General features: G+C 33.5%; 1 protein-coding gene across 1 annotated transcript; it reads left to right on the top strand.

Annotated features, from left to right (window-relative positions):
• The first annotated feature begins 2,334 nt into the window (after positions 1–2,334).
• LOC124924289 (keratin, type II cytoskeletal 1-like) lies at positions 2,335–4,298 on the top strand. The gene is made up of 3 exons (XM_047464351.1): positions 2,335–2,863; positions 3,020–3,444; positions 3,924–4,298. Exons 1-3 carry the CDS (start codon positions 2,335–2,337, stop codon positions 4,296–4,298), a joined length of 1,329 nt encoding a protein of 442 aa, XP_047320307.1.
• The last annotated feature ends 8,599 nt before the right edge of the window (positions 4,299–12,897 follow it).

Genomic DNA, 12,897 nt, shown 5'->3' on the forward strand with positions numbered 1-12,897 from the left:
TTGGTTATCTCGGTCTATTGCGACCTTATTATATTTGATTTGTTGTAACGAAAGTCTTGCACCCGCAATCCAACGACGTTATTCGACGACCGAACGGTCGGCTCCCCCTGCCTTTTTTATACCTTCGTTGACTGTTGTAATCATCAGTTGACTTAGGTCAACCCGCACCTAAGAGCCCATTACCTGCAAACCAAACCAAACCGATCTGTTTAATCTGGAAAACACTTTGGACTTGTTCACTTTGGGCTTCACTAAATAAAAAAATTAGCCTCTCAGTCTATAACTAATTTTTAAAAAATAAAAGGAAAATAAAAAGAATATATATTAATGGAGGGACATCGAAACGTTTTACGAGCTCTAGGGGATTCGACAAGGAGATCCAATATCCCCTCACTATTTTTTATCGCTATGGGTTCACGAAGGTTCTAAGATTCTTTTGTCTGAGATTTTTTGTGTGGGATATTGTCCAAACATAGGTCTCTTTCTATCATGCTTGTCCGAAGTCCATTGTAATAACACTCGATTGAATTCTTTGGCGTTGAAGAATAATGATGATGTTTTGACCGTTTGATCATGTTAGGGTATTTTATCAATGGGAAACACCGACTCATTTACATGGAAAATAATTTGGGGGTATTTTCATTCCTCCGCGCATATCTTTATTTTGTTGGCCAGTCTTCCACCGCACTCTAAATGTGGAAGGACATTAATCATTTGCTTCTTCACTGTAAGTCTGTAAGATTACTCGTCTAGCGTGGAAATGTGGATACGATTTCTCATGTTTGGATGCTCCCTAGTAACTTGCGGATTTCTCATGTGGTCGATGAACAACGGAAATTTCGGACGACTATTTATGCATTTGTGATTTGGAATGTATGGATCGAACTTAATAGATGCTTGTTTAGTGAAGGTCATGCATCCACCCCGCTCATTTGGGATAAAACGATGTCTGTCATTACAAATCATTTCCAAGTTGTTAATTAACCATGTAATATTTGATTCGCCCAAATGTTTTTGTTCTTTTTTTTTCTTGATGGAGTACTGTTGTTTTTGGGATGGGTGTTCGTCTGTGTGGTTGTGGTGTAATTTTTTTTTTGTTTCTTGTATGCCTTTTGATCTTCTCGACTGAGTGAGTAATGAAAAGTCTAACCTTTTCAAAATAAATAAATAATATTTTGTTGTTAGATTTGGTTTTAATATAAATATATATATATTTATATTTATCAAGTTTAAATTTTAGATAGAAAATAACAGTTTTAAATTAACTAAAAAATGAAATAATATTTTTTTTATTAAACAATAATTTTAATAAAACCCTTCAAATAACCAAATCAAACAAGCCCTTAGAGAGCCTATTTTCTTAATAAATTAATTAAAGTTGTATGCAAGAAGTAAAAAAATAAAAAACACATTAATAATAAACGTAAATAAGTTGAGGGGTGATATTGATAATACTTAAATAGTAGAGCTTATGAGTGAAATGTAGGGCGCCTATCTAATTAAGGTTCTCTAACATTTTCTTGTGTGTTTTTTTATGTTTAAACTTCAATCGAGTAATTCAAAATTTTCCAATTTAAAACTTTCCAAATATTATTATTATTATTTGTTTAATTATGTAATAACTTAACTTCAAAAAATCAATTTGAGAAATGAAGAATTCAATCTCAAATCTCTCAAAGTTATATATATGAGACTTTACGAGTTTTAGGAATAATTTTTTTAAATTGTTTTAAAGTACGAAATATTTAATTATTTTTTAAAATATAATATTTCAATTATTATTAATATTTTCAAAATAAGATCAAAATTATGATTGAAATTAATATTGTCCATATTTAAAAAAATTAATAAGATCTTATTTGAAGTTGTTTTTATAATAAATACTCCGTCAACCATTTTGAGAAAGCCTTCGAGATCTTGTGTCTCAAAGGAAAAGAAGACAAAGGCGCCTCGCGCGTCTAAATCGTTAAAGGTAACCTCTTCAAATCTTTCGCCGTTGTGCCTAAGTTTGATGTTCCTATTGTGGAACAAGATGAATCTGTATTTTCTCCCTTAAGAGAATTTGTTGAAGGGCCCGGTGTTGAGTCAGCTGGTCCAAATGATGAAAATGTTAACAGGAATGTGTCTCCTGTTGTCCAACCTGATCTAGTAGCCGTCGGTGCTATAGAGTTATCCCAACCAGAATAAGTTGTTGTTCTTACCCTTGCTACTGGTAAATCTGCTGAACAAGAATCTTCTGTTCCCGCTCCTAAAGATTCATTGGTGGGCGGGAAAGTTATTCGTGTAGAGCTCCCTACTGAGCTATGTAAGAAACCCCAATCTGTATTCGAACTGATGCGTTCCGCAAGACAGACAGGTGGAATCGTGATCGGTGAACCCAGACCTGCACCAAAACCCATAGAGGTTATTGGAAAAGGTAAGAAGATTGTAACTCAAGTTCCTGAAAAAGTATCGGAGGCAACATGCATTTTTGACCTCATCATAGATCAAGTCAAAGCCATTACAGCTGAAAAATTGGAGATTTTTGAATCATGGTCCTTGGAGAGACTATCGTCCAAGTACAATGATACTCTTACGAATTCTGTGATAACCCGAGAATGGAAGAAGTGGGTAGCCAATGAAAAGAAAGTTTTTAAATGGGCTAGAACTTCAGAGGTAGCTGAGGCTTTGAAGAGAAAAGATCTCGTTGAAGCTTGCATGTCTGGAAAAGCCCTTTTTCCAATTCTTGAAGCCAGAAAGGCTAATTTCAATCCTGTTGAGAAAGGATCTGAAGTGGAAATGAAAGTGTTGAAGAAGCTGAACGACATCATGGATGGCTACGTCTCGGTGGTCACTCGATACGTCCATGGCGCCAATTGCTCTGGCGCAACACCTCTCGATGATAATGAAACTATGGATATTATTGATGCTGACAACGATGCAGATGAGCTAGATGCTGCTCTCTTGATCGAATTCGGGAATCTTTCTGCCGAAGAGAGACGCATTCTGGATCAACCTATTCAAGAGAATTCAAATGAAGAAGAAGAAGAACTAATTGTTCAAGAGCCTAAACAAGCCCTTGAAACAAATGAAGAAGAAGTTCTTGTAGAAGATGTGATTGAGGAGGTTGATCAAGCTCCTCTGGAAGAAGATGTTGTAATAACCTCTGTTGTGAGAACAAAGGAAGCTCAAGAGAAAGTGGCCGAGGTAACTCAGCTAGAAACTATCAGATCTGAGGGGGAACCCTCCAAAGAGAAGGTTGTTGAAGAAGAACGTTCCCCATCTGAGGAGAAACGTGATCAACACACAACTTATAAAAAGCCCCGTCTATTTCCCGATACCATTATGAGAAATGTTCACGAAAATATCAACATTCCTCTTCATTACTCTGGAAATTTATATGAGAGATTTCAGAGAGCTGAAGAAGAACTGTTAGAGGAAGAGAAGGATGAAGCTGCTAAGAAAGCAGAGAAGAATCAACCGGAGCAATCCTTGCAGATTCATACAAACTTTGAGCCGATTCAAAGTATGGCAGCAGAGTCTCAAGAAAATTCATCAAATGAAGAATCCTCTGCTGACGGTAACAAGCTGTTAAAGTCTATGACTTCTGTGCTCTCATCTCTTCAGAAGAGCATGCTAAAGTCCTTGAATACTCAGGAAGAAGAAAGAAAGGACTTTGCTGAAATTATCAAAGTTCTCAATGAATTGGACAACACTTTGAAGAAGAAAACGTATGAGACTCATGTCTCAAATATAAACTACTCCAAGTTTGAAAAGCAACTTTTCAACCGTCAAACTGAATTGTTAGACATTGAAAGGCAAATCAATAATGAACATCATAAGGAGACTTTGGAAGAATTCAATCTGGTGAAAAATCAGATGGTGGAAATTCAGGGTTGTTTGAGCAGAAATGATAATGAACGACATGAATTTGCGGACTCCAGTGCAAAAAGTTTCAAACAAAGGAGAATGCAAAGGCAAATGTTGAAAAAGAACAACCTCGACCCGCTCAAGGCGAGTCAAGTAGAAGAAATGATGGTGTGTCAACCAGCACTAGATCCAGACGAGCCCCAAGCAACGATGATAAACCTAGGCCAACCAAGAGAGGTGGAGGTCGAAGCGGTAATGATCGTGGAGGAAGAAACAGTGGTGGTGTCCATAGTAGGCTATCCAATGTTGATCAAGGAGGTCGTGCCAGTGGTAATGATCGTGGTGGTAGATCAAGTGGAGGTGGTCGTGGTGGTCGCGGCTATCCTCCTTATCTCAACATGCTTCACGGTCAAGACATGAGCCCAACTGATCCTCGAGTTAAAAGGTAAGAACAATAATTTCTTTTCTTCTACTCATTTTAAGTCTTTCAAACAATGTTTCTTTGATGGTTTTCTGAATATTGGTTTTGGAAGTTTGATGTAAGTGAACAAGAATTTGTTTTAGTTATATGATGAATGCATATTTTGGTATATGTATGCAGGTTTCCAATTTCTTCATCAAAAAGGGGGAAATTGTTGGGTCAAATTATTTTGACTGAGTGTTGAAATAATTTAACCATTGAGATTTTGATGATGAAATGACTTATGAGTTTTGATACAGATGTATTGAAATCAAATTTCATAAGACTTGGCTCTAATGAGGGTCATTAGACCGATTTTGGCATTAGATGTATAGAATTAGACGTACAGTCTAACTCAATGGAGTTAGACGTGTAGTCTAATGAATGCATAGAATTAGACGTACAGTCTAACACAACGGAGTTAGACGTGTAGTCTAATATATTTACAATTAGACGGACAGTCTAATATGTGCGGAATTAGACGTGCAGTCTAACTTAGCGGAGTTAGACGTGCAGTCTAATAGAAAGTGAAAGTTAGACGTGAGTCTAACTCCTTCACATTAGTCTGAGGTAGAACCGAAATTAGACGTGTAGTCTAACTCAGTGGAGTTAGACGTGTAGTCTAATGGTTATTGGATAATTAGACGTGTAATCTAATTAAGTGAAAGTTAGACGTGAGTCTAAGTCCTTCAGATTAGTCTGAGGTAGAACCGGAATTAGATGTGCAATCTAACTCAGTGGAGTTAGACGTGCAGTCTAATGGTTATTGGATAATTAGACGTGTAGTCTAATTAAGTGAAAGTTAGACGTGAGTCTAACTCCTTCAGATTAGTCTGAGGTAGAACCGGAATTAGACGTGCAGTCTAACTCAGTGGAGTTAGACGTGCAGTCTAATGGTTATTGGATAATTAGACGTGTAGTCTAATTAAGTGAAAGTTAGACGTGAGTCTAACTCCTTCAGATTAGTCTGAGGTAAAACCGGAATTAGATGTGCAGTCTAACTTAGTGGAGTTAGACGTGCAGTCTAATGGTTATTGTAATTAGACGTAAGTCTAATTCTATTAGACCAGGCGGTCTAATAGACTTTGTTTGTGAAAGGGGATGTTTGATTTCATTAGACTGATTTTTACAATCCGTCTAACTGAAATACGTCTAATGCTCAGCTTAAGCAGTATGTTTGAAGCTAGCATTTGTCTACCCACGTGCTATAGCTGTACGCTACTCCTGCTCCACTTTCTAGTGAAGATCAGTACAACAACTATATGCATCCAACCAACGAATGCAATGTAAGATAATTTTCCTCACATTATTTGTTTTGCAGGTACATCCCTGATGGAATATTCGGCGCACTACCAGTGATATACGGCCACGATTCTTGTACTCATAACCTGCTGTGTACAATGGAGGCTTTCCAACGGAAGAGTGTGACGTATCATTCTAAAAGATTCGACCGTTATCTCATGCTCAGTATTTAATAAATCTCAAGGACAACGGACAATCTCTCGATCATCTTGCTTACTGAAATTACAGAGAATTCAAGCCTTTGAATATTTATATTGTGAAGCTTCTTTCTGATTGTACTGTGTGTGAATCAAGACAGAGCTAGAATCAAAAACACCTTTAGCTGAGTGATATTATTCATCTTGTAATTGAACAGAAAGTGTTATGTTCAGTAGTGAGCTAAGTGTGTGTAAACTGTATTTGATTCGAATCATATTATAGTGAATTCTTCCGGTGGTTGGAAGAAGGGGTGACGTAGGAGAGTTTCTCCGAACATCCATAAACAAACTGCTGTGTTCTCTCTTTTTTGTCATCTTTTCATATTTCATCTTGTGCTTCAAACCCAAGTAAACAATTCCGCCTTGAATCTGTTTCAAGTGTTTACAAGTGTTTGCGTAGAATAGAAAGCGAATTAAATCTCTAACAGGATTTCTTTCAAACCATTTTTCATAAGCATTCATCCTTAGCCAGACTCCCGTATCTATTGATAAAGCCGATCCTATCATAACCCAACTTATTTTTATTAGAAAATGTTTGAATAAGTGCATATTCATTTCAAGAGAATCATTTTGCTATGCTTTCTACTGCTATTATTATATGTGAATCCCGCCATTATTGATGATAATAGGAAACACAGTTGACTAAAAGAGAAGGGACTGATTGGATTGCTCCCAAGAAGAGTTAAATGCTTATCTAGGAATCTACATTGTATTGTGCTCTTTTTGCTCTTGTTGTCCAGGTTTTCTCACTTCTCTTTTCTTTCCATGGATGTGTCTTTTTGTATGAATTTGTCGATCTACATAAATGTTATTCTGATATTACGATTTGAAATCATTTATGTATCAATATGCATAAAAGGAATATCATATAGAATGATCCATTAGCTGTGTATGATCTGTGCAAATTTCTCTTTTGTGTTTGGTTCAGGTGAACCAAGTAAGATGTATATTATACTTTTAGCTGCATCCTTCTTACCAGAAATTTTTCATCTATAACTTTAGATCATGTTGTCGTGCTAAATTATCCTTTAAGAAGGCTAAGTGTGAAGTGGTGTAGATAAATTTGCTCCTGAAAGTTTCTCTACCTAAAGTTGGTCATTTTGTTAAAACTGTAAAACGATTTTGATTTCCTTTTTTTATTCGTTACTTTATTGGTTTCCCTTTAATCCATCTTCTATGTATGTATGAATTAGGGTATATAGTTTTCTTCACATTTAGATGGTGTTTGTTTATGGCGTGTCCTCAAAATCATGTTTAAACAATCAAAGAACATTGAGGTTAAAGGAGAGAAAACTGTATCATAGTTATAATATAAATAGTTTGTTAGTAATATTTTGGTACAGTAAATTAATATAATATATAATCTTATTTGTGTCGAAGAATAAGTTGGGACTCTATTGTGATCAAATTTTATGTGTTGGATTTGATCTCTTCTTTCTTGTTCTGTTGTTGTTTGATGGTTTTATCAAGATTGAAATTATTAGGGTTAAAACTGAATTTATCTACTCTACTTAAGTTTATTATCTGTTTGTCAGTCAGATTAGACTGTTTATTTTGTTGACAATTTAGCCGAAGAAACTTGAAAGTCTTTTTATGCTGTTATGATATTTCATGTCTCTGTAAAGTTACTCCCTTTCCCATCCACGATGTGTCCACTACCAGCCAATTTCCACCCATTTGAGTAAATTTTAAAAGAAATCCTATTTCATGAAATGGGTTATTGGGTTTTATAAAGGTAAGGTATTTGTATTTTGAATCAACCGTGTTTGGTAAAAAAATTAAAAAATATCAACCGAAAACAAACAAGCAATCTATAGTACTTTCATAGAAAAAAGATCAAATTATTTTGACAAAAATGACAATGTTCCAGATAAAGGTGTGAAAATAGGGTATACCCTAAATACTGAATTTTCATTGCTACGAAAGAAAGAGAGGTGAGAGCATTTTCATCTTCTTAAGCTCCTTCATTTCCTACTTTATTGTGATGTACTTTGCATTTAATGTGAGAAGTAATGCTCTGTTAAAATTTATCCGAGCTAAAACATATTTCACAAAATTTATCATATATATATATATATATATATATATATATATCTAATATTTTGGGTCACCAGGACTACCACCCAGATATTCCATAAGTAGATATGCCATTGTTTAAGATGATCCATCATTATTTATATAAATACTTTTCTAGCGTTTCTTGTAGCTTGTTATTTCTTTTGTAATCCACATAGATTTGTGCAATGGATAATGTAGTACTGGTTACAGTATGTTCTTCATTTCCTTGAATAATTTGAGTATTGATAATCAATTTGTTATTTTTGATAAACTTATAGTAAGATTTGTTCATGGTCCAATTAGACGAGGGAATATGCAATGTGAAGGCTAAGTTTTACACATGGCCAAAAAACTTGTTATAGAAGGAAATTATTTTATATTTTATAGCAGTCTCGAGCTTGTTTCGAATCTTGAGTATTCCCAATGAGCCATTTGTCTATAGAATAGTTGAAAATTTAGGCATATCTTGTGGTATGAGGAAGATATTTTTCACTTCAACGTGCTATAGCTTTACACAGGAATTCCATTGATCATTTGATCTATTATGTTGTAAATACTCGGTTGATCAATTACACAAAACCCTGTATAATTTACCGCTTTTTGTTCTTGGTTTCTTCTATTCTTAGCTACTTAAACATGTACGACAAATGAGAACCGTTTTTATTTGATTTATAAAGTTTAATAAAGTATATTTATTAGTTTTGAAGGTTTTCTTGTTCTTTAACTATATATGGAGTAAACACAGCATTGACATGGAATTTTTCTAGGTTTTTGTTTATAGTTGGAATTCAATTATCAAGTATTAATGTTTCCTTTTAACAACAGTTGCAATGTATTTAATAAATCACAAATTCTTTGTAGCAAATTGTTCTAAAATGAACTCAGAAATGAGAATTAAGTTCTCTTGTTGATAATTGTAGATGTATCATGTATGTTACTTCCTAATTAATTTCTCGTTTAGTCTTATATTATTTATAACATTGTTCCTTTTCATTTATTATTATTATTTTAAAATGACTTAAAAACATACCATTATTTTTTAAAAGTGAAAATGAAACTTGACATTTAATCTCTTAGATTAACTTCATGTTCTTCTTCAGTTGCGTACAACATCGACCTCCTTCCTCTAATACCAAAATATGTTAAATATAATAATATATTGTCGATTGTTTTGAGTGGCCCATTAATTTTTGTCTCACGTGAATTCCGCTATTGTTGATGATAATAGGAATCTCAGTTGACTCAAAGAGAAGAGTGTACACACTCATTTTTGTTCCCCCAAATTTTATTATTTTTTAGTTTATAAAAATATTATTCTAAAGGGGGCTAATAGTATTGGAATTAGAAATTATTTTAAGCAACAATGCCGTATTATTTGGATCCTAAAATAATTAATTGAAGGATTATTTAAAAAATCTGAGTGTTACAAACAAATAATTAAGGTGAATAACAGATTAAAGGAATTATTATCATTATTTATTAGGTATTTTGAGAAAGATAAAAATTAATTGATCAAAATATATGAATAATTAAAGTTTGAAAAAATTAATCTATTATTATCTATAAATATATTGGATGTTAAAATATAAAATAAAATACAAAATAATAAATGGTAAGTTGAGTAATAATCGATATACTTATTAATGTTATTATTATTTTATTTAGAGATATTTTTAAAATGTATAAATAAGATGTAATAAATATATATGATTGATGTTAATTTTATTATTTTTTGTTTTGCAGGCCCATTAATTTATAAAGGAAATAAATAAAAAGACCAAATCTAAAAAATATGAGAGGCCCATCAACAATGAAATCCAAACAAATAATATATATATATATATATATATATATATTTGATATTATTATGATTATTATTTTATTTTCATTTTGTTGTAGGGAGAAAGAAGCAGGCCCATCAGATTAGGCCTAATAAAAAAAGGAGCCTAGTTGAAGAGAGAAATTATTTTTGTAAACTTTCACAGCCGCCCCCTCACTACGACTTCTTCCTCCAAAGAGAGAGTGAGCGAGGCTCTCCCGAAGATGAAGGGTTTTTGACCGATTCCCGCTGTCGACTTCCCTCTCAAGCCTTCCAATTGATTCGGCGACTTCCTCAAGCCAGGTATGCGGTAGATCTGGTCTTTCGAGAAGACCTCATCCTCTGATCTAGTCTCCCAGCCGAGAAGTTTGATCTAGTCTCCCAAGACCAGACGCCTATAAAAGGAGATCGAGCAGACAAACAGAAAAAAAAAAAAGGAGAAAGGGAAAGGAGATTTGGAGCACGATTCTTCCTGGGATTTTAAAGGATTTTTTAGAAAAATCATTCTTATTTTCCTTTCCTGAGTGATTGTGAGTAGATCTTGAGCGATAGTTAGTTGTTGATCAGGTAGTTGTCGAAGAACAATTGACATCATTGTAAGCGCATCTTCTTTGTTGTTCTTTATATATACATATTATTTTTATTGAAAGATCTGGAGTGAAATTACCTGATTGTCTAAATATATATGAAGTTGTTTGCGATGTGCTGTTTGAGATGTGCAAATTAATCTTTGCTAGATAGATTTGTGAATGTTATTGTAATATTTATTAGATTAGTTTGATTTTTTTTGGTTGGATTTTGGCTGCTAGATTCAAAGACGAATAAATTAGATTTAAAAATGAGTCGGAGCTAGAAAATGAGTAACATTAGATTTCCGGAGCTAGAAAATGAGTAACTGAAACAATCCATGCCTCTCGACTTCTGTTAATAAGTTTAATATAGCCTAGTTTTGTTTTCAGAGAATCAAAAGAGATGAATTACTAAACATTCATGTCTATTATTTTAATTAATTATTATTTTTTTATTTTTTTATTTTTTTTATTATCTGATATTCATCGGGAATAATTAAATAGTTACTAAATAATGAAAAAAAAATAATTAAGGAAGTAATATTAGGAAAGTTAAAACTTATTCTGTAATTAAGGATCAGTTTCATCATTATCTAATTTTTCATATTTTATTACTTTTGTTTTGTTTTAGGGCTCTAAAAATCCTAAAACTAATTTTATGTATACAATGTAAATTACTTACTTGATTATAAATTAATATTGGATACATGTCTATTAATATATAAGTGTTTGGCATGATTAGGAAAATGTCTAGGCTTCTAATTTAAGTATTATTTTATAAACTCTACTATATTTATATAATTTTTATGCTTCGTTTTGTAATTAATGCTTTGAACGAATTGAAATGATTAATAAGATATATCCTTAGCGTTAAGACTTAGTATGGTAGGATTTAAAATGTCTAAAATGTAAAGTATAATAATATTTTTTTTAAAAAGGCCAAAATTGTTAAAGTAGAGACTGTTTTTTAACGGGCATGTGAGACATAGCGCCAAAAGCCTTTTTTCACGTGTAACCAAGCACCGAACCTTTAAATAATTTCTTTTCAAAGATGTTATTGTTTTACATGCCAAATAATTTATTTTTCCTAGTTTTATAAAAATTTAGGTGGCGACTCTATAGTCACAAACTGGTTTTAAACAATTCTCAAATATGATTTAATTTCAAAAAAATTTTAAAGAGATTTTTATATGTTATATTTATTTCTTAAAAGTCAAGAAAATCATTTTTTGGGGGGCAAACGTTTTTAAACGCTTACAGTTTTCTGGCGACTCTGCTTGGGACATTTTGATGCTTAACTTGAAAAAATAATTTTGGCCAATTTAGAAAATATATTTTACACTTTAATGTTATTCCCCAGGAAAAAATAATTTGTTTTCTTATTGTGCATGAGCTCCGGGGATCCGATGTTAAGATAGTATAAGGTATACGTCGTTGGACGAAGCCTATACATCTATTGTTTATGTGCTAGGATTGTCAATGAGGATTGACGATCTCAACCCGCCAAGAAGGCTTTGTGGGATTTGAGAGTTGAGAAGAACACTAGGAAAAAACCCATATTAACCCTCTCTTCTTTTCAAATATCCCTTACTATTGAAAATGAGGGATTTTGAAATAGAGGTGAGGGGGATGTCCAATTGAGAGCTCCCCTTACATCGAGAGATCCCTTTTGGGATAGTATCCTTGTCGGTGGAACAACTTTCTCTTAAGCCATTTCCAACTTTAGAACAAAAAGCCAAAAAGCCATTTCTACCAAGTCGTTGACTTGTCGTGCCCAAGCAACAAAACCACGTCGAAGAGCCTATTATGTGTCTACTATATATATTAAATACATGTATGCATATAGATGAGATAGGCGTCCAAAAGTATGTTTTTAAATCCGTTTGAGAATAAAAGAGAAAATTAAAATTCATAACATAACGAGTTGTTGTCTTATAGTCTTTATTACACATATATAAGATCGTTAACCGCAAAGACTAGAGATTAAGGTGTTATTTGTGAGGAAAGCAAGAAGGCTAAGAATCTGGGAATTTTATGAAGAAAATAACACAAAAGTATGCAGAGCTAGAAATGGAGGAGCAAACGAACAATAAAGGGCCTAAACTAAATTGTTTCTTATGTTATTTTCCCTTTTGAGTTATCAAAGTTTTATCTCACATCTAAATACAACACGTTTTTTAAATGAATCAGAAATTGGACGCCTATTGAGATTAGGACACATACGTGCATAAGGGTGACACCGCTTGTCCCCACTACTTGTTTTAAACTCACTTCTCCTGATGGTTCCATAGACTAAATATTTTCACCACGGGTCGCACACGAGATCTCACCACCGGACGCTTCATCCGAAAATTTTCTGATACAGAACCAACATCGTAAACTGCATCGCCCTCTATTCCTCTTAGACCAATGGTTGATGAGCAAACTACTTCTGGCATCATCTCGGGGATCCAAGTAGACAATCTTAATGAGAAGATGTCTTTACTACTAGACTGTATGAGGCAGTTACTTAATCCACCAACTAGCCAAAAAAACCTTTATTCGGGGCTACTAGTAGACCCACTAACCCACTTGAGCCCAACGTATCAGCTACTCATATGACACATGACCCTAAAGATGAGGTGCTAGTAGAATCATGGTATG

The sequence above is a fragment of the Impatiens glandulifera genome, chromosome 1 (assembly GCF_907164915.1).
Source record: "Impatiens glandulifera chromosome 1, dImpGla2.1, whole genome shotgun sequence".
NCBI classification, from domain to species: Eukaryota; Viridiplantae; Streptophyta; class Magnoliopsida; order Ericales; family Balsaminaceae; genus Impatiens; species Impatiens glandulifera.